The 20668-nt window shown below is 42.1% G+C and overlaps 2 protein-coding genes across 4 annotated transcripts; both read right to left on the reverse strand.

Annotated features, from left to right (window-relative positions):
* Positions 1-1197: 1197 nt before the first annotated feature.
* On the reverse strand, positions 1198-6750 carry LOC139578672 (interferon regulatory factor 4-like). 3 transcript variants are annotated; one of them, XM_071406600.1, is made up of 9 exons: positions 6612-6750; positions 6092-6294; positions 5024-5210; positions 4435-4517; positions 3966-4110; positions 3598-3699; positions 3043-3423; positions 2353-2462; positions 1198-2087 (listed from the first exon to the last, which is right to left on the reverse strand). In XM_071406600.1, the coding sequence occupies exons 2-9, from the start codon at positions 6290-6292 to the stop codon at positions 1905-1907; spliced, it is 1392 nt and encodes a 463-aa protein (XP_071262701.1). In that variant the 5' UTR covers positions 6293-6294; positions 6612-6750; the 3' UTR covers positions 1198-1904. The 3 variants fall into 3 exon arrangements, with proteins under 3 accessions (XP_071262701.1, XP_071262699.1, XP_071262700.1); XM_071406598.1 differs by having other exon boundaries at positions 4435-4532; XM_071406599.1 differs by having other exon boundaries at positions 4435-4532; positions 6536-6656.
* Positions 6751-7057: 307 nt separating this feature from the next.
* Positions 7058-15307, reverse strand: LOC139578673 (dual specificity protein phosphatase 22-B-like). Its single transcript, XM_071406601.1, has 7 exons — positions 14989-15307; positions 14705-14738; positions 12875-12957; positions 8654-8703; positions 8442-8516; positions 8184-8355; positions 7058-7944 (listed from the first exon to the last, which is right to left on the reverse strand). The coding sequence occupies exons 1-7, from the start codon at positions 15007-15009 to the stop codon at positions 7792-7794; spliced, it is 588 nt and encodes a 195-aa protein (XP_071262702.1). The 5' UTR covers positions 15010-15307; the 3' UTR covers positions 7058-7791.
* Between the last annotated feature and the right edge of the window lie 5361 nt (positions 15308-20668).

Consider the following 20668-nt stretch of genomic DNA (forward strand, 5'->3'; position numbering starts at 1 on the left):
AATGCTAATAAAAGATCATGAGATTGAAATGTTTTACAACAACATGTAAGTTTTAGTTTTTTATTATTATTAGACAATAATTTGCCATATTATTCTTGGTACTAAATATTGTTTTTTTGGGGGGTGGTCGGGGACACTTGAAAAGGGGATTTCGTCCTGCTAAATTTTGTATAAGTAAATGTTCTCATCGACAAAACAAACCCAAAAACGTGCCAATGTTCTTATTGCTTTTTTTTAGATAAGTCAAACCTCAAATGTCTTAATGTGGGCTACATTATCAGCAGCAGCAGCCCATTTTTTCTACGGCCAGGCAGGGGGAAAGTCATTGAGACGGGGTGTTTTGATTGTCTGTTCTAAACTTAGCTCTGTCTCTGTAGTGTCCACCCACGGATTCATTCACAACAGCAGTAGGTTCAAAGCCCTCAGGTCTCATCCTTCTTCCACCGGTAGACTGTTTACAGCAACAGAGAGGTGAGGAGGGGAGTTTTACACCGCACTTCTGTTCCATTCAGGACGCCGCAGGTCGAGAGGACCAGGCCTATCAATCAAAACATGTTTACATTGATCTCATTCTCTGAAATAGGTGTTATTGACACTGGCAGTAGGTAGCGGGATTTTTGTAGGTAGATGGAGTGGAAAGTGTCAGGCAAACCAGTTGGTTATCTGTGTTGGTTATTATCAAAAATCTGTTCATTTGCCATTGTATGTTTTCTCATTTATTTAAGTTGGCTGCATGTGTGCACATATTTGTGTGATTACATTGGCAGCCATTTCTCCTCCATAAGGAATTACAATGTGGTATCAAGTGGCGTCATCAGCCTTGTTTACGTTATCAGACCGTGGATAAGTAACCACACAGATGTGTCACTCATTCTGGGGTTTTCACTATTCTTCCATGGAAGTTAAAATGTTGTTTGGCATGTCAAAGGCACCCCAGGAAACAGTTCTAAACCCTCTTCAGTTCTATGCCTCTCTGGGACGGAAAGAGTGGCCGACCTCTTCCTCCTCCCCTGGTGATGTCATCACCCATTGTTTATGACCGCGTTCTCCTGCGAGTGTGTTTGATTAACCAGCATCATCCTGCATCTGAACCAGGCTTCCTGTACACACACACAAAGAATGTCACTTCTCACAAATCCCTTATCTAACATGAGCCCTCTTTCTATTCATTTGATGTATGTCTCAAAACATGCAACGTTTTTGCCTGAAACATTTTAATTCTTCAATTACAAAACATTCCCAATGTATGACACAGTGAGCCAATCCAAAGGTTCGGCATGCTAGTACGTGTTTCAGTGTGGTCGAATCTCAGTGGTGGTCTTTGGTCATCTCTGAACTGCAGTATTTGTGATTGAGAAAATGTGATGCGATACACTAGAAGTAACAGGTCAAATGTATTTACAGAAGAAAGCATGTCAACATCAGTATGGCCATACTACACACGCTCATACAATAAAATGCAGATACAAAAACACACACACGACTCTAGAGCATGTCGATACAATCACTACAGCTGTCAGTTCTGTTGTCACAAAGTGGACCTTGCAGAACGGCGGTCAAGTTTGAGTCTTTAAGGCCAAAGGATGGCTCCCTGAGAGTAGTTGAAATACAGTTTGATCCATAAGAATTTGGGGTGTTGACTCCCTTACAACACACATCTATACAGCATACAACTATCTGTTAGTCTCTTCAGTGGTCCCAGTATATGTTCCTCCATGGCCTGGTTAAGTTCAGTTTGGCTTGGATTGACATAGTTCTGCTTCAGCTTTGATGGAAATGTGTGATCCAGAGTACAGTGTGACGACTCTCTCCTCGGCTCCCCAGGCTTTCATGTCTCTCCCTCTCTTCTCCTCTCCCCATGTCCTGCACCGCAGTCTGACTGTGATCAGAGATGGTCAGATTAGTCAGTCCTGCAGGGTGTTGCTATGGTGATGTGTGACGACCCTCTGGTAGTCCTCGGTTACGGAAGGGGTCATGCTGTGTTCCGTGACTCCAGGGAGAGGGAGGTCGTAGCTGCGGTAGTAGTGTCCGCTGGGCTGCTGGTGCTGGGTGTAGTACAGGAGCTGCCTGGCAAACATGGGTTCCACCTGCAGGAGTGGAGGGGAACAGCAGGGATTACTACTGGTGTCACTGAGAGGTGGTGGTAAGGGGGTGAGATAGAAGGGGGACTGTACTATAAGTGCTATGTATGAGTGTGGGTGTTACAAGGAATCAAACTGATATTTTGTGAGAGATCGATGGAGGTTACGGGGTATATAGAGGGCCAGGATTAGGTGATGGGGTGTGAGTAAAGTAGAGAGGGGCATTGAAGACAGGTAGAGGTCATGTTGATGTTAGGGGATGGTTATATACCTGTACAGTGAGGGTCCTCTGTCTCTGGGGATCCAGACACTCGTCTCCGAAGCTCAGCAGCACCTGGAGACGTGGAGGTGGCCGACAGTGGAGGGCATAGCCCTGCAACTCTGGTAGACGGAGAGAAATCGAGGTTAATAGGGTCTAGATGGTTAGGTACAGAGGAGCGGCGTGGAGGGAATAACCCTGCAGCTCTGAGATACCAGGAGGGAGAGAGAGGGGTGGTAGAGAAAATTGATTGTAGCTCTGAGAGACGGAAGTAGAGAGGGATTAAATCTAGAGGATAGGGTTGGGTAGAGACGTTTGCAAGGAGGGGACATTGGGTCGATAAAGGGTTAATTTAATTTTGGCCAAAGGGAATTCCTATGAACTGGTGTGGTGACTTTAGAAGTCATGTGACTGGGTGGAAAGTCCTGTGTCTATATGCAAATTATACCAATCAGGCTGAACACATCTGTGGTAGGGCAAGGTGGGCGGGGATGAGGTCACATAACTGTGTGTAATGTCCTATTCTTAAAAGTGTGTGGTGGGGAGTATGGAGGCAATCTCAACATAATATTTACAGGAAAGGAGGACGTGTCTGCTTCCTGGCCACGACCAGGAAACAGCATGACAACAGTGTGTGGTTTAGTTTGCCAGTGAATGAGATGCGTGCATGTGTGCGCCTGCTTGCAGTTTACGTTAACTTACCTGTGAGGTAGTCCTGTGTGTGCAGTAGTTTACAGGTGTGTTCTCTCTCCAGCTTGTTGGGTTTGTCTACGTAGGATGATAACCCTCCCTCCCAGAACACTCTCTCCTGGCACAGCCGCCGGGCGTAGAGGCCATCTGGGGCCATCCACAGTAGCACGCCCCTCTCCAGGGTACAACCAGGGGGGCTGGGAGGACACTCCTCCCCCCTCCCCAGGGCTGGGAGGCTGTCCAGGGGTAGGGGTACCAGGTCTGGACCCACAGTGGGGGAATAAAGCTTTTGGTCTGGGGAGCAGGGAGCGATGCGACAGCCCTCTGGACTGGAGGTGGTCACCTCCCTCCACAGAGAGTCCCGGTAAAACACTGACACATGTAACCGCATATCTGGGGTGGAGGAAGAAGCACAGGTAAGAGAAACAGCATAAAAATCAGAGTATTTAGCTAACTCTTGGAATACAGTATCAATTTGCCTTAAATATAATGCGCAATTACGTGGACTAAAATCAAAATATTATTTGTAAGTCCAATTTGAAGTAAATAAGCGTGTGTATACTGTACCTGAGAGTGCCTCTGCTGATCTCATGCTGGTGTCCAGTGTGAAGGGGGAGGGCTGGGCGTCAGTAGCGCTGTAGGTGTAGAAGGACCCTGTGATCTGGTACCCTGCAAACGCAGAGAGACAGGACCTCAATAAAGGCACGTAATTCCAACACACCAGAAAAGCATACACGCAAACATCATGAGCCTGAATCGACGATCACACATTGAGGTCAATGGAAGACTTACGCAAAAAAGTGAGTTATTTGAGATGTCAAGTTAGGGTTTAGGCTCATGAGAGCTCTGCATAACTACAGATACATAACAGCTGCACAGCCTACATTAGATTCTATCACACAAGTAAAAAATATATGCTGTGTTATTAGGCCTACCGTTGTCCATGCTGGGCCCCTGGGCCCAGGATAGGCTGCGTGAGGGGTAGGGGCACTGGGCATAGGGCAGCTCAGGAAGAGAGGCCTGCTCTGGAAGATAGTCCTTCATCCAGCCTCGCTCTGTACTGGGCATGTACCCAGACATCTATAGAGAAAGAGATATCTGTCAGTCAAACAATCACCTCTACACACGGAACCAACTAAGATTCATAATATGAATGGAAGAGGAAGTATCACTAAGACTGGGCTCATGTGATATTGTGCGCTAATCACTCAATGTGCGTACTAGTGTGTCTGTGTGCGTTCATGCCTGAAAGGGTGGGTTCTGAGTCCCTCGTCATGTGATGTTGATGACACACTCGCCAGTCCATGCAGCTGTTCTCTTCACTCTCTCACTCACTAACACATACAGACACACACGCCACAAACAAAACCGCTAAGAGGTGAGTTTACAGATGACCATAATTACCTGTGGCTGCAGGGCGGGGTATGAGGGTAGCATGGGGTAACTCAGAGGACTCAGGGGGCTGCCACCATCCTCCTGTTTGGATCCTGATAGCAAGAAATCTGTTACACAGGAGTAATAATTTAAACACACACCACATGAGTAATCACACACAGACATTTCAACGCACTCTTAAATTATGAGAGGGTAGATAGTAGTTTAATTACACATGAATAATCAAGACTTTATCATAAAGGTTCATAACGAATATGAAGTAGACAGAGAGAGCAAATGGATGAAACTACAGTCTTGTGGTTTGGCAGCCTGATTTTCCAGTATACTGAAATGTTTCTATTGTTTCTATTATTTGCACATAAGTCACTGGCCCCTATCAAAACCTGCTGGGGCATTCAGTGTGTGGGTGCCATCTGCGTTTCCTTCTGATAGTGGTGCATATAACAAAAACATGTATATATGAAAGCTGATTCAATAACTCTCTATAGGTTTTTCCACAAATTTCATCATTTGAATTCATTATAAACTGCAACGTAAAATTACAGCATGATTCCTAGGCCACTATATTTAAAGTAAATGCAAAATAAATTAAACTGACGCTTCTTGGCGCACTCCGGGATGATCCGGTAGACTTTGTAAGGGTCTGAGATGTCCAGCTGACTTCGCTGCACGAGCTCCTCGAAGTCGTTACTTTTGTTGAGCGCGCACCGCAGGCGCGTCTTCCACGTTGGCGGGTCCAGTTTGTCGATGCCCTCCCGAAACTTGCCTTTAAACAGCGCCCAAGCCTGCAGAAAAGTCACAGAAAACGAAGTCGTCAGACACGGGTAACGAATCACCGGTGCAGTTGTGCATGAGTTGGTACATCCTAAACCCTATGCGTAATGGATTTGGCACCTCAACCTGCCCAAAGCTTAGTTGTAGTTAGTAGTTGTAGCAGTAGCTTTTATTCGTTGTAGGCCTAGTAGTTGTAAAACAACTTTATTATGCTGTTAATTAAAGTTTTTTTGTTTTATTATTATTATTTCATTGTTATTATTACAAGACAGTAGTTGCTATATTATTCTTGTTACTAAGTATCACTTGAAAACGAGATGCTACCGCTACAGCTAAGTCTGTTATCTAACCTGTTGCCTAGTAGTCACTTTAACCCTACTTATATGTACATAGCTACCTCAATTATCTCGTACCTCTGCACATCGACTCGGTACTGGTACTTCCTGTATATAGGCATGTTATTTTTACTCGTTATTGTGCATTTATTCCTCGTGTCACTATTTCTATTTGTTATATCTTTATTTTAACTCTGTGTTGTTGGGAAATGACCCATAAGTAAGCATTTCACTGTTAATCTACACCTGTTGTTTACGAAGCATGTTACAAATAACATTTGATTTGATTCAAGTTATTTTATCCTGCACAATTTCAAATAAATAAAAGGCACGTTCTTAACTCATCACTAGTCTAATTGTACTGTGTGTGGCTCCGTGTGTGGCTCCTTGTGTGGCTCAAATGTATGCACTCACTACTGTAAGTAGCTCTGAAGAAGAGTGTCTGCTAAAATATTTAAAATGTAATAGCCTACACATCTCTCGCACATGCAGTGCGTAGATGCAGAATATTGGAGACATTCATTTGAATGAAGGCCCCATACCATACAGTAGCCTACCTTGAAGAGAGCGGCATCCTCGTCCCGGTTGTAGTCCTGCTTGCCCGCGTGCTTCCATGGTATCCTGAAGATGCTCTTGTCTTCGTTCTCCCAGACCAGGCCCGGGTACTTCCCGGTATCCACCTGCTCGATTAGCCACGAGCGGAGCTTTCCGTTCCCACAGCTCACCGTAGACATCCCGTAGTCCGACTCAGGGTTCATCTCTAGCCAAGATCATGGACATGGTCAGGACAGTATAGGCTATATTGGTAAATATTATAGGTACTAAGATATTTTGAATACAAATTATCCATAACACATTAATTTGCCTAAAAATATCTGCAAAAATGTTATTGCTTGAGTTTCTTGTGTCAAATTGCTTGCGTATACCAGACTTGCATACCAATTATGTAAATTGAATTCAAATAATTTAAGAATAGGCTACATTCACTTTTGAACACTTACTTGCATGTAAACGTGTTTTTTTGCTGCAGGTAGCCTATATATTTAAGCGGGAGCAGAGCAAATGTCCTTGACTTACCGCTGAAACTCGAAACCCCTTTGAGTTTTGAAATCAATCAGTCTCGAAAGATCATAATGCAGCGTGACAACTCAATTTAAATCAGTTGTAGATGGAGGCGGGGCGAAATGAAGTCAAGCGTGGATGCTGGGCTGTTCGCGTCTGTGAAACTTCATGCTGCGCATGCCTCCCGTAAGCAGCAGGGGAAACCCTCGCGAACGTCAGTCGCAGAAAAAGACACCCGCAACGCTGGAAAGTGAGACAATCTGTTCACCAGTCGAGAGCAAAGCAATTCTTTGAAATGATATAAACCAATGATATAGGCTAATTCTACATCCTGTCACGGAAAGCCTAAGCCTATATTATATTATAACATCTGTCTCCAGTAGGCTATACATGTAGGCTATAAATGAATAGAAGTCTATCAATCGAAATCCAACTTTCAAATAAAGACCCAACAAACTTAATCAGAGACCAATTTTTTAATTAGTAGCCTATGTAATCATTATAATTCCTAAAGTCATAGGCTAATTATCATTGTGATAAAGAAGATTGCCTAGTGGGGATAAAATGAAAATGTGGCTGTGCTTGGTGATATAGGCTAACTTCAACCACCTCCGTATGCATGGAAACAGTCGACACATTTTAAGTACTTTTTTATATGTCATGGTCAAGAATAATCCATCAAAATCTCTGTCGGTCTACAAAGATACAGTGCTGCGTTTCACATAACTTTTAGGCCTATGAATATACAGAGATGTATTCCTCGTATTAGGCTAAACACAAAGCACACACACAAACCCACACACGTCACACTCTCAGAGGGGGAGGGAGTGTGTATGGACAGGAGTGGGGGAGATGATAGAAGTTCGAGGTTTACTCTCTCTCTCTCTGTGTGTGTGTGATGTAGGCTTGTAATGTATCTTTCCTGGGCGTTCAGATTGACTGCTCTTGCATGTTGCTGTGACTGTTAGGGGAGAGCAAGAACCCAGTCGCACACAGGGACCACTGAGAAACCCCCTCATGACAACCTGTACATTTTTTGTAATCAACATTTTCCAGTTGGTCTAACCTACAGTTGGTTGAACTGAATAAGAAACTCAGTCCCACCAATATATATTGAAGTCAGAAACAGTGATTGGCTGGCCATTGAGTGAGTGACAGCTGTCTGGCGTGGGCTGAGCAGGCAGGAGACATGGGGTCATGTGTTGCTGGTGGCTAGCTGAGCTGCCGTTGCCGTGGCCGTTGCTATGGACTCACGGATGGCCTGAGACTTCTGCCACAGAAGGGCTCTGATCTCCTCTTCATCATTAAAATGGTTCTCCTTATACCTGTCCTTAAACCATTCCCTATACTGAGGACAGAGAAGGAGACCGGAGAGAGTGTCAGAAGAGTGGGAGAGTTGAGAGGAGGAGAGAGTCATAAGAGAGGGAAAGATGAGAGGGAGCAGAAAAAGAGATTGATGGAGAGAGTAGAGAACTTGTGTGATAGCGATTGTGAGAGAAAGATAAATAGATAAGAGGAGGAGGAGAGAGAGAAAGGCAATACTCAGTGGGTTAAGAAAAGAGAGAGAGAAAGAAGACTGTCACTGACCTGTGCCACCTCTAGATTCTCAAAGTCCTCTAGCTGCCTTAAGAACCCCACGTTAGGTCCAGCACACGGCCGTACCACCCTCACCGCAGCTAACGACTCCACCCAGCCCCGCCCAGTAACTGTCATGATGTACACCACCACCAACGTAACACTACGAGACACACCTGCCACACTGGGAACACATCAGTCAATCAATTACATCAATTAGAATGTCATCAAAACATTCAATCAAATATCAATACATTTAAAAATGCTCACCAGTGGACCAGGCAGCCTTTCCCTTTGAGTCTGGACTCGTGGATGAAAATGATGCTGTCCTTAAAAAACGGGGTCCTGAAGACAGATATAAAGCTTGGACTAGGACTGCAGTTTGAGCTAATAAACGAACATTTAGGGGCTATAAAGTCACGTAACGTTCATCATTTGTTAATTAACCACGGACACGTGCACACACAAACACAGACACTTACAGGTTTTGTTTGGAGGCATCAGCAGCAGGGATGCAGAGGTATTTCATCTCCTGTGGAAGAGGACAACTGGAGCTGAACAACAAGTCAACAACATATAAAACATTGACATACCCAATTGGACATTTGACATTATGCATTTGGGTCCATAAACATTGTGTCATAATGCAGTATGCCAACATACTATATCTAGTGATGAGGCTCTTTATCACTTCAGTTTGAACTCTGTGGTGTTGGGGGTCTTCTGCTCTCTTCCTCTTTCAGGTCCTAACAAGGGACAAACCCCATGCAGTAGCGCATCATGACAATACAGATTTACTCTCTCTATGTGCATGCATGCGTGTGTGTGTGTGTGTGTGGTGGATGTGCACCTGACAGCTGATGGTGAACCATGGCCTCAGCGGGCAGAAACGAACCGTCCCGTTATGACTGCACCTCCGCAAAAAAAAACTCTGCGATATAGAGAGCCACGGTAGTCCTCCAACTGGACAGGTCAGACAGACAGCCGCACCCCCCCCCGATAGACAGTAGAACACGGGTAGGAGTAGTCCGAAATCTAATGTTCTAATAAACTCATCTCAACTGGTCATCCAAATAATGAGTCATCACAATCAGCATAGCTACCCACAATACAACACTGTCAAGATCAATCGTCATCATAGCGATTTGTCATGACCACAATTTACCACACAACTCTAACCAAAACTGTGTGCAACGAATTAGATTTAGAAAAATACACCGCAATTAATACATAGAATATTAATCCTGAGAAGCATTACCAATTTCTGCTAAAATTGCCCATGTCAACTTCACCAGGTTGTTAACTAACCTCTTCCCTCTCCAAAACCACAGAGCCATCTTTGCAGAAATCAATCAGTATAACCATACAAGTTGACTGTTGGGTATGCAAATTGACCCTCCATCTGGCTTGCCATTAGTCTGCAAAGAGCTGAGTCATAGAGGCTTGCTAAACAGTTGATCAGTTGATTTACCGGTAGAATGATAACGCATTCTCTAGTAGTGTGACGACTTGCCGAGGCGTTTCAGCTGCATGGCCTTCGACAGGGAGTACTCCCTGGCCTCCCTGAAACTTTGTTTCCATTGAACATGCCATACAAATAAAGGAATTTTAATTAATTATATGAAGAGTGCCTTGGTCGTCCTTTCTTTTTGATAACCAATTTAACCCTTTTATCAAAGAGCACCTTCTGTCTACCAAAATCTACTATTGTGTATCTTAATACTGTGATAGAAGTTGCCATTCTCTCTTCAGCATAATAATAGTGAAAGCACACTACTGTACACACAACAACTAACTGAGATGCTGTCACAGACTGATAAAGTGTAAAGAGATTGATACATGGTTTTCAGGCTGGCTTTAAATGAGAAAATATTAAAGTTCAGAGACAATACTTGTGTGTGTGTGTTTGTTCACAAATATGGTGTATTTAGTATTTTATTGCTTTTCAGTGCAACTGAAACAGCTGCAGTCAACAGCACTGAAGGAAAACTAGTTGATAACCGCACAGCTCATTTTAGCATTCTCAGTTTGAGGTTTGTCCTCTCCCCATCTGTACTTATCTCACACAAACACACCTTTCCCACTCTCTCATATAGAAACATATTTGAACATCCGAATGAAGCCCTATCTGAAAACCCAGATAAACATTTAATACAGTCGTGAAGAGGGCACGACAAAGCCTATTCCCCAAAGGAAACTAAAAAGATTTGTCACGGGTCCTCAGATCCTCAAAAGAGCTGCAACGTTGTGAACATCCTGACTGGTTGCATCACTGCCTGGTACGGCAACTGCTCGGCCTCTGACCGCAAGGCACTACAGAGGGTAGTATGTACGGCCCAGTACATCACTGGGGCTAAGCTGCCTGCCATCCAGGACCTCTACACCAGGCGGAATCAGAGGAAGGCCCTAAAAATGGTCAAAGACCCCAGCCACCCCAGTCATCGACTGTTCTCTCTACTACCACATGGCGAGCGATACCGGAGTGCCAAGTCTAGGACCAAAGGCTTCTCAACAGTTTTTACCCCCAAGCCATAAGACTCCTGAACAGGTAATCAAACAGCTACCCGGACTATTTGCGTGCTTTTTCAAATCATGTGTTGCAAAATGCGAGCTCCCACAGAAATTGCTGTGGTTCCAATTTATTTAGTGTAGTATAAGCTTCTGTCTTAAGCATCATAAATAATGCCTTAGGTTCAGTTTTTTTAAATAGTGAACTTGAAAGCAAAAAAAGTGTGGTAACTTTACAAGGATTATCCACATGCGTTTCGAAGTTCATTGCCTTTACTTGCAAACGACAAAATAGAGGGGTACAGCCATGTAACAAAGGTTGAAAACAGGAGAGCGATACACCCAACTCAACATGAGGTAGTGTCCCGTTAATACTGTGCCAACTCTGGGTGATGACATCACAGGAGGGTAAAGGTCACGGTCAACACCAATGTCCATAATAACCATGCTCCCATGAATAGTAATAATACTTTACTGCAGTTAAGTCCACCACCTATTCAGTAGGAATTATTTATATAGTGTCCACACTATAACAAAAAGGAAGCATGGTGTAAGATACAAACCTGCTATTCCAACTGATTATAGTTTACTAAATCCAACAATTTACTGCTGCGCCAAGATGTTATAATGAACACAACAGAGAAAAAATACCTCTATCTGATAATCACATGATACTATTTATTGCTGACCAGTAGATGTCACTAATGTGCATTACGACCAGATAATGAAGCTTTGAATAATTTACCGTTTTTAGGCAGAATTTGGTGAAAGCGCCGAAGCCTATAGAAAGCCTTGGTTTCCCATCACTACGTGTAAGCGTCTTCCTCTGATTTCAAGGTTGCATGTTCAAGTACAGCGAGAGAAAGTTGTTTTTTATTTTTATTTTATTATATTTTTGTTTTAAGCCTATCCCGAACCTTAACCCTTACACGAACCATTCGGAGTTAATGACTAACCTTAAGAATTATGAGTTTCTGCGTAAACTTAACCTTAAACACTTCGAAATTTGACATTTGGAACAACTTCGAAATCTGACGTTTCCGAAACATGGATGAACGTCTCATTCTGACGTGAGACTTTTAAAGCTTGTAGGAATATAAGGTTTCAATAATGTCATCAGAAAAGGCAGAAATCTAGTTAAGACATTCAGCTGCTAAATGATGCCTGCATGCCTACATTTTGATAAAAAAAAGTGTAGAATAATTTAAACTCACCAACATCCAGTATCAAATAAACATTTCTGCAACTCCACCTTGAGTTGCATAACATGAGGTACACTCTTTAAAAAAAAGATGCTATCTAGAACCTAAAAGGGTTATTTGGCTGTCCCCATAGGATAACCCTTTGAAGAACCCCTTTTGGTTCCAGGTAGAACACTTTCCACAGGGTTCTACCTGGAACAAAAAAGGCTTCTCCTATGTGGACAGCCAAAGAACCCTTTTGGAACCCTTTTTCTCTGAGTGAAGAACCCCATTGTCTTGTGGGTGATACCAGAAGTCTAATACTTTCCATATACCAATTGAAAATGGGGATAGGAAAGTTTGACTTTCAATACAACTTCAGTTTTCTATTTCAGGAGTCGTAACAGAGAAGTGTGAATTGGTGACATAATGAACATCGTATGAGTATTTGACTCAGTACACAGCAAAAAGTACTTATGGGTATTTTCTTTTCATCCACAACTATCTGAGAACCATTATTATACAGGCATTGAGGCGTAGAACCTTTGACTAGACAACACTGTTTACAAAACACACAGCCTAATATAGAAAGAACAGAACACTTTCCAACTGTCACAATGTAATGATTATATCAAGTTCAGCCCTTATATTGCTATTGGCGATATGACTGTGATCAAGTGGGATTAACTGGGTGTTAGTTATTCAAGATCAAGCATAGCCTCCCAAGGTTATGATATAAGTAGAGTAGGATCAAAAATGATCTATACTTATCGTTCCATTCAACTACTGCAACCAGATATCATTCCATACTAATATAACAAGGCAGGCAGTAGACTGATTGGTCAGGTTATACTGCTGAGCCCAATATCACACAGGTCGTAACTCTAAGGGCTGGTTCCCTGGACACAGATAAAGCATAGTCCTGGACTAATATACAATTTCAATGGAGAATCTCCATCTCCAATCCAGGTATAGGCTTAATCTGTGTCAGGGGTGGGCAAGGCATAGTCTCACCTCTAGAATGGGGGCAGCGGTGTCATGGATGGAAAGGATGTGGGTGATATTGTGCTTCGCCAACAGCTCCTTGTCCCGCGCATCTGAGAATAAAAAACATAATAATATAATATGTAATTTAGGATATGCTTTTATCCAAACCGATTTACAGTACAGTGAGTGCTAACATTTTAAGTTTACTGTATGTACACGATCTCTGCAGGAATCGAACCCACGACCCTGGAGTTGCTAGCGCCACACACTTACCAGCTGATAAAAATCACGTAGGCCCTGTCCTCAAATTACAAAGACCTTTGGCACCCCTGTCCTAAATAAAGAGTTTTCTGCTCAACAACAACAACCAACTCCCCAAGGATCTCCAAGCAAATAAACTCTCACAAACAGGTTTTTCTTCATTTGAACTGAAAGAAAAACCGGAAAAGCAATGTTTCTAAAAGAGCACAAAAGCAAGAAACAGTAAATCTTCTAATCAAATTCTGTCTTTAAAAGGAAGCTAAAGGTTGCCGAGGGCATGTTTTCTCACGCTGGGTTGGTTTACTGAATGGTGAGGTGATATACATATGGACTAGAAAGGACTCTGAGGAAATTAGGCCCAAGCCTGATTATGAAATGACGTCCAACCCAAACGGTGCACAGTGTAGGAGTCAGTAAATTGATGATGGCTGGTGTTATCTATTATATAATAACAATCATCAAATCAATTATTTAGAGCAAAAAAGCACACACACACACACACACATTCAGTGGGGTCCACAATTATTGACACCCTTGATCAAAATGAGCAATAATGAATTTATAAAATAAATAATTCAAATACTGAGCTGTACTGTATGCTAAAAAAAAGGGAAATTATGTTATTTTATACTAATACTAATTGCTTAGAGAAAGAGATTTTGTTTAACAAGTAATACTTTTTTTCAAAAAGGTAGGGGTAAAAAGTATTGACACCCCTAAAGATTCTTATAAGTAAGTAGTCAGAAGTTAAGTATTTGGTCCCATATTCCTTGCACACAACGACTACATCAAGCATGTGACTCTACAAACTTGTTGGATGCATTTGTGGTTCATTTTGGTTGTGTTTCAGATAATTTTGTTCCCAATAGAAAAATGGTAAATAATGTATTGTGTCATTTTGGAGTCACTTATATTCTAAATAAGAATATCATTTGTTTCTACATTAATGTGGATGTTACCACGGTTACGGATAATCCTCAATGAATCGTGAATAATACGGAGTGAGAAAGTTACAGAGGGTTAAAGATCATAGCCCCAAGACATGCTATGACCTCTCCCTCTCACCATTACCAATAACAGGGGAGGTTAGCATGTCTTGGGGGTATGATCTTTGACCCTCTCTCACTCATTATTATTAACGATTCATTCAGGATTATCTGTAATCATGGTAGCATCCACATTATTGTAGAAGTGTTTAGGAACATATTCTATTCTTATTTACAATAAAAGTGACTGAACATTTCACAATACATGATTTACCATTTATTTCTATTAAGAAAATAATCTAAAACACAAACAAAATGAACTGCAAATGCCTTTTTCATCTTTATCAAAGGTATCAACAATTCCGGACCCCACTGTATATGCTTATTACACAAGCACACACTCTTATTAAATAAAGACACCCTCATAACTGTGCTTTAGTGGATCTGTGTAAAGATCTGGAGAACTGAACAGCAGGTGTGGGACACCCACTGCTACACACATGCCACACACACACACACACACACACACACACACACACACACACACACACACACACACACACACACACACACACACACACACACACACACTGTAAGGGAATTACTTTACCTTTGAAGTTTCCCAGATAGAGATCAGGCAGCACCTACATGGTGAAATACATGTTTATTCTCGAATTATTCTGTATAGCTTATAATAATAATATTTATATTTATATTATTTATAATAATAAAGAGCCCGCTAATTGTGGCCTATTTACTGCAGTCTATCTTTGAGCCATTGTATTTAACTGAATTTCGATAGCTTAACCTTTCTCACAATCAAAAGCAGATGATGTCATTCCGAGAAAGCCTCGGACACACACGTGCTCCAATTGACATAATTATTACCGCTACCTTGTTTATTCCATTCCCCATGTCCTGGGAAGAAAATATCCCTCTGCCAGAGGCTTCAATCTAATGCTTAAATGTCTTATTCAAAATAGATAGCATAGTAGTCTGAACAGCCTGTTTGAAATGTAGCCAATATTTTCGGGATAATTTATCTCCCAAAAGCAGGTAGCTGGTGACAAGCCCTCTCAACAGGCAGATAGTAGTCTTTCCTTTTGTGTAGTTTTCAGGTCATTCGATCTTCTCCTGTTCCTAACTCATTATCTATTTAATGAGACCTTGGAAGTTCTGATAGAGTGTGCGTGGCACCGGGTTTGCCCGTTGTGGTTATGGCTGCAGACAGTCCATTAATCTAACTGTTGGTCATTAATAATGACGCAATATGACCTTAACCCTGCTATGTGACTGTTTTGGTATGTGGCCATCCCGTGGCCACTGCTCTCTGGGGCTAAATATATGTCTCAGTGGAGTGAAGTTGAGATAGACAGAGAGATCCAGGGGGCAGAGGAGGCAAGCCCATAGCCCATACCTACAATAGCCTTCATAACCCACAGAGCCCCAATAATCCATCTCTCAGTTGCTCTGAACTTTTAACCGTCTGCTCACCACAAAGCAAATTCTCCAGTGCTAAATCAACACTGACAATTTTCAATTTGACACTTGGCCAGTGTCTATACAGGTCCACACTTTTGAGTGTTAATATTTGTGTTGTGGAGAAAATTACCAGGCTGGATACAGGAGTGCAGTTTGGTTTAGAAAAAAACCTCTCGTGCTCTACAGCCCACCCCAATTGTGCGCATGTGCATTACCGATTAGGTGTCGTAACATAACACTGCCGTAATACATTACCGCTTAGTAACAGCATAGTAACTAATATAAACAGCTATACACTACCGGTCAAAAGTTTTAGAACCCCTACTCATTCAAGGGAGGCCATGTAGTGTAGATCACCGATACTACAGTGAGTATTTCTCCTTTGGCAAGATAATCCATCCATCTGACAGGTGTGACATGTCAAGAAGCTGATTAAACATCATGATCATTACACAGGTGCATCTTGTACTGGGGGCAATAAAAGGCCACTCTAAAATGTGCAGTTGGCATGCTGGGAGCAAGCAATTGGCATGCTGATTGCAAGAATGTCCACCAAAACTGTTGCCAGAGAATGTAATGTTAATTTCTCTACCATAAGCCGCCTCCAATGTCATTTTAAGACCACGTGTAACCACGTCAGCCCAGGACCTCCACATCCGGCTTCTTCACCTGTGAGATGGTCTGAGATAAGCCACCTGGACAGCTAATGAAACGGTGGGTTTGCACAACCAAAGAATTTCTGCACAAACTGTCAGAAACCGTTTCACAGAAGCTCATCTGCATGCTCAACATCCTCACATAATAGTATTTTCTTTATTGACACATGCTTCTATGTCACATTTACAAAGACATCTGAAGTGGTAGCCAATATGTTCAAACATTGATAGACCAATTAAAAACCTAGACCAATTAAACTGGTACAACACTTTCACTCACAGGTGGCCAAAAATAACTAATTCAAAGCCACGCCCCGACTAAGCCATGCATCCAATATCATTTCCCAGTGTGACTTGCCTTTTTGAGTAATTTGTAACGTTACCACCCATGACTGCATTTGTTAGTGACCAATACAAATCGATTCAAATCAAATTTTATTTGTAACATGCGCTGAATATAACAGGTGTAGTAGACCTTAATGTGAAATTCGTACTTATAAGCCCTTAACCAACAATGCAGTTTAAAGAAAAATAAGAGTTGAGAAAATATTTACTAAATTAACTAAAGTAAAACAATTATTGAGTAACAATAAAATAACAATAACGAGGATATATACAGGGGGTACCAGTACCGAGTCAATGTGCAGGGATACAGGTTAGTCAAGGTAATTGAGGTAATACACTGCTCAAAAAAATAAAGGGAACACTAAAATAACACATCCTAGATCTGAATGAATGAAATATTCTTATTAAATACTTTTTTCTTTACATAGTTGAATGTGCTGACAACAAAATCACACAAAAATTATCAATGGAAATCAAATTTATCAACCCATGGTCTGGATTTGGAGTCACACTCAAAATTAAAGTGGAAAACCACACTACAGGCTGATCCAACTTTGATGTAATGTCCTTAAAACAAGTCAAAATGAGGCACAGTAGTGTGTGTGGCCTCCACGTGCCTGTATGACCTCCCTACAACGCCTGGGCATGCTCCTGATGAGGTGGCAGATGGTCTCCTGAGGGATCTCCTCCCAGACCTGGACTAAAGCATCCGCCAACTCCTGGACAGTCTGTGGTGCAACGTGGCGTTGGTGGATGGAGCGAGACATGATGTCCCAGATGTGCTGAATTGGATGCAGGTCTGGGGAACGGGCGGGCCAGTCCATAGCATCAATGCCTTCCTCTTGCAGGAACTGCTGACACACTCAAGCCACGAGCCACGAGCCAAGCCATAGGTCTAGCATTGTCTTGCATTAGGAGGAACCCAGGGCCAACCGCACCAGCATATGGTCTCACAAGGGGTCTGAGGATCTCATCTCGGTACCTAATGGCAGTCAGGCTACCTCTGGCGAGCACATGGAGGGCTGTGCGGCCCCCCAAAGAAATGCCACCCCACACCATGACTGACCCACCGCCAAACCGGTCATGCTGGAGGATGTTGCAGGCAGCAGAACGTTCTCCACGGCGTCTCCAGACTGTCACGTCTGTCACATGTGCTCAGTGTGAACCTGCTTTCATCTGTGAAGAGCACAGGGCGCCAGTGGCGAATTTGCCAATCTTGGTTTTCTCTGGCAAATGCCAAACGTCCTGCACGGTGTTGGGCTGTAAGCACAACCCCCACCTGTGGACGTCGGTCCCTCATACCACCCTCATGGAGTCTGTTTCTGACCGTTTGAGCAGACACTGCTCTGGCAGTGCTCCCCCTGCTCCCCCTTGCACAAAGGCGGAGGTAGCGGTCCTGCTGCTGGGTTGTTGCCCTCCTACGGCCTCCTCCACGTCTCCTGATGTACTGGCCAGTCTCCTGGTAGCGCCTCCATGCTCTGGACACTACGCTGACAGACACAGCAAACCTTCTTGCCACAGCTCGCATTGATGTGCCATCCTGGATGAGCTGCACTACCTGGGCCACTTGTGTGGGTTGTAGACTCCGTCTCATGCTACCACTAGAGTGAAAGCACCGCCAGCATTCAAAAGTGACCAAAACATCAGCCAGGAAGCATAGGAACTGAGAAGTGGTCTGTGGTCACCACCTGCAGAACCACTCCTTTATTGGGGGTGTCTTGCTAATTGCCTATAATTTCCACCTGTTGTCTATTCCATTTGCACAACAGCATGTGAAATTTATTGTCAATCAGTGTTGCTTCCTAAGTGGACAGTTTGATTTCACAGAAGTGTGATTGACTTGGAGTTACATTGGGTTGTTTAAGTGTTCCCTTAATTTTTTTGAGCAGGGGGTAAAATGACTATGCACTTTGTTGAATTTGTTAATTCTCTATCCTGTGGACTTCACCAAATTAGTTATTACTGTTGTTGAATGTTATCATTACACGTAAACTGATTATGACAATACATTACATATATCATGAGGCTTTACTTTGATGGCCAAGATTTACCCTAACACAGTGGTGTTAGGAACCTCCTGGGTTACGTGCCACATAAGGCCAGCAAGTCTGATTATGCTGGTTTACAACATGATGTGTAATTCCTATTGCAATCCAGCCAAAGTTAGGACATCCAACAGTTCTAATTTTTATACACCCACAACCTGCATTCTGAATGTCTATCATTAGGAGCAGTGATGAAGAATACTACCTAAACCATTTAAACTAGAACAACCATTTCAGTAACAGGTGCAATAAATCTAACTAACTGATTGAATTAGTTTAGAAAAGTGTATGTTATTTATCTTTGTGTAACATAAGATTAATCAATCAATCAATGTACAGGCAAAAACACAAATATTAAAAACAATCCTAAAAAAATCTAGCTGCAGTAGAGCATGCTGGGAATTATGATAATGATGGTGAAACAATGTGGTTTTCATGGTCCACAGAGTAAAACTGACCCAATCACACCCTCACACTCAACACTGATTATTAACATCAACACTAGGGGTTATTTTACACAACTGATTGTTAATTCCACTGTTAGATAGTTAATTTAAATCCTGAATCAACACTGACACAAACACAGGCCAATTTGCTGTGCAGGTACACGCATTTGCAGTAGGTGTACAACCGCACTAGGTCTATAAATTAAAGAAAGTAAAACATTTTCGGACGTCCAGTAGGCCCCATGGTTTGGGCACAATTCTGTTTCTCACAAAAATGGACTATAAAGTTTTAATTCATTATATTCTGTTCTATTCTATATTCTTCTGCTGCTGTTGTCATTGTGGTAGGTTATTCTATTAAATGCTTTTATTCATTACAATAACCTTTGACGTTAATATTGTTTCACCTCCACTGTTCTGTGATGCATTTTTAGCAGAGCTTTGTGTCTAGTGTGTTCATGTGTGTGGTTTGTGTGTACAGCATGAGATGGCACGCAGCTGAGAGGAGAGGCATTTACAATAAAAGAGAAGTTTCATGAAGAGAAACATTCATAGAGATATGACGGATGTGTGGGTGTATGGTACAATGGTACTTGGGGGTGAATAACTCATGCACAGTGCAGACGTATGTATACCTACACTGGTGAAAGTAAGGGGGGGTGGAGAGGGGGTTGGACACAGTAATGAGGGAGGTCATGGAGGTAACTGTTCGAATCAACCTAAAAAAAATAACTTCAACTGGTTACAAGTAAATTAGTTAGGTTCTCTCAATTGAACAAAAACTACATTTGTTTGAAACCAATATATGATTCAATGCCAACTGTTATTTGATTATTTCAACACTCAACTTACTTATCCTCTTTGGTTAAATCTAATGAATTACAAATACAAACACATTTTTCATTTAATTACAACTAATCTTGTTTTAAGTTAACTTTGTACTATGGAATGACCTATCTAAATTTCCTCAATTCAGTAAGAAGCAATTATAAACACTGACGGTCAAAAGTTTTAGAACACCCACTCATTCAAGGGTTTTTCTTTATTTTTACAATTTTCTACATTGTAGAATAATAGTGAAGACATCAAAACTATGAAATAAGATATATGGAATCATGTAGTAACCAAAAAAGTGTAAAACAAATCTAAATATATTTTATATTTGAGATTCTTCAAATAGCCACCCTTTGCCTTGATGACAGCTTTGCATACTCTTGGCATTCTCTCAACCAGCTTCATGATGTAGTCACCTGGAATGCATTTCAATTAACAGGTGTGCCTTCTTAAAAGTTAATTTGTGGAATTTCTTTCCTTCTTAATGTGTTTGAGCCAATCAGTTGTGTTGTGACAAGGTAGGGGGGTATAGAGAAGATAGCCTTATTTGGTAAAAGACCAAGTCCATATTATGGCAAGAACAGCTCAAATAAGCAAAGAGAAACAACAGTCCATCATTACACTAAGACATGAGGGTCAGTCAATACAGACATTTCAAAAACGTTGAATGTTTCTTCAAGTGCAGTCACAAAAACCATAGAGCGCTATGATGAAACTGGCTCTCAGAGGACCGCCACAGGAATGGAAGAGTGATGAATGAGTGTTC

Source organism: Salvelinus alpinus, chromosome 6 (genome assembly GCF_045679555.1).
Source record: "Salvelinus alpinus chromosome 6, SLU_Salpinus.1, whole genome shotgun sequence".
Taxonomy (NCBI): Eukaryota; Metazoa; Chordata; class Actinopteri; order Salmoniformes; family Salmonidae; genus Salvelinus; species Salvelinus alpinus.

Bases quoted from the DNA above. Each gene is read 5' to 3' on its own strand.
- LOC139578673 (XM_071406601.1), bottom strand. From the start codon at position 15,009: ATGGGGAATGGAATAAACAAG. The intron at 8,517-8,653 runs GTAAGTGTCTGT...ATCTGTCTTCAG, and splicing joins GATGCCTCCAAACAAAACCT to GACCCCGTTTTTTAAGGACA. The intron at 7,945-8,183 runs GTCAGTGACAGT...CTCTGTCCTCAG, and splicing joins AGAATCTAGAGGTGGCACAG to TATAGGGAATGGTTTAAGGA.
- LOC139578672 (XM_071406598.1), bottom strand. From the start codon at position 6,292: ATGAACCCTGAGTCGGACTACGGGATGTCTACGGTGAGCTGTGGGAAC. The intron at 4,111-4,434 runs GTAATTATGGTC...CTTTCTCTATAG, and splicing joins ACCCCGCCCTGCAGCCACAG to ATGTCTGGGTACATGCCCAG. The intron at 3,700-3,965 runs GTAGGCCTAATA...CTGCGTTTGCAG, and splicing joins GGGGCCCAGCATGGACAACG to GGTACCAGATCACAGGGTCC.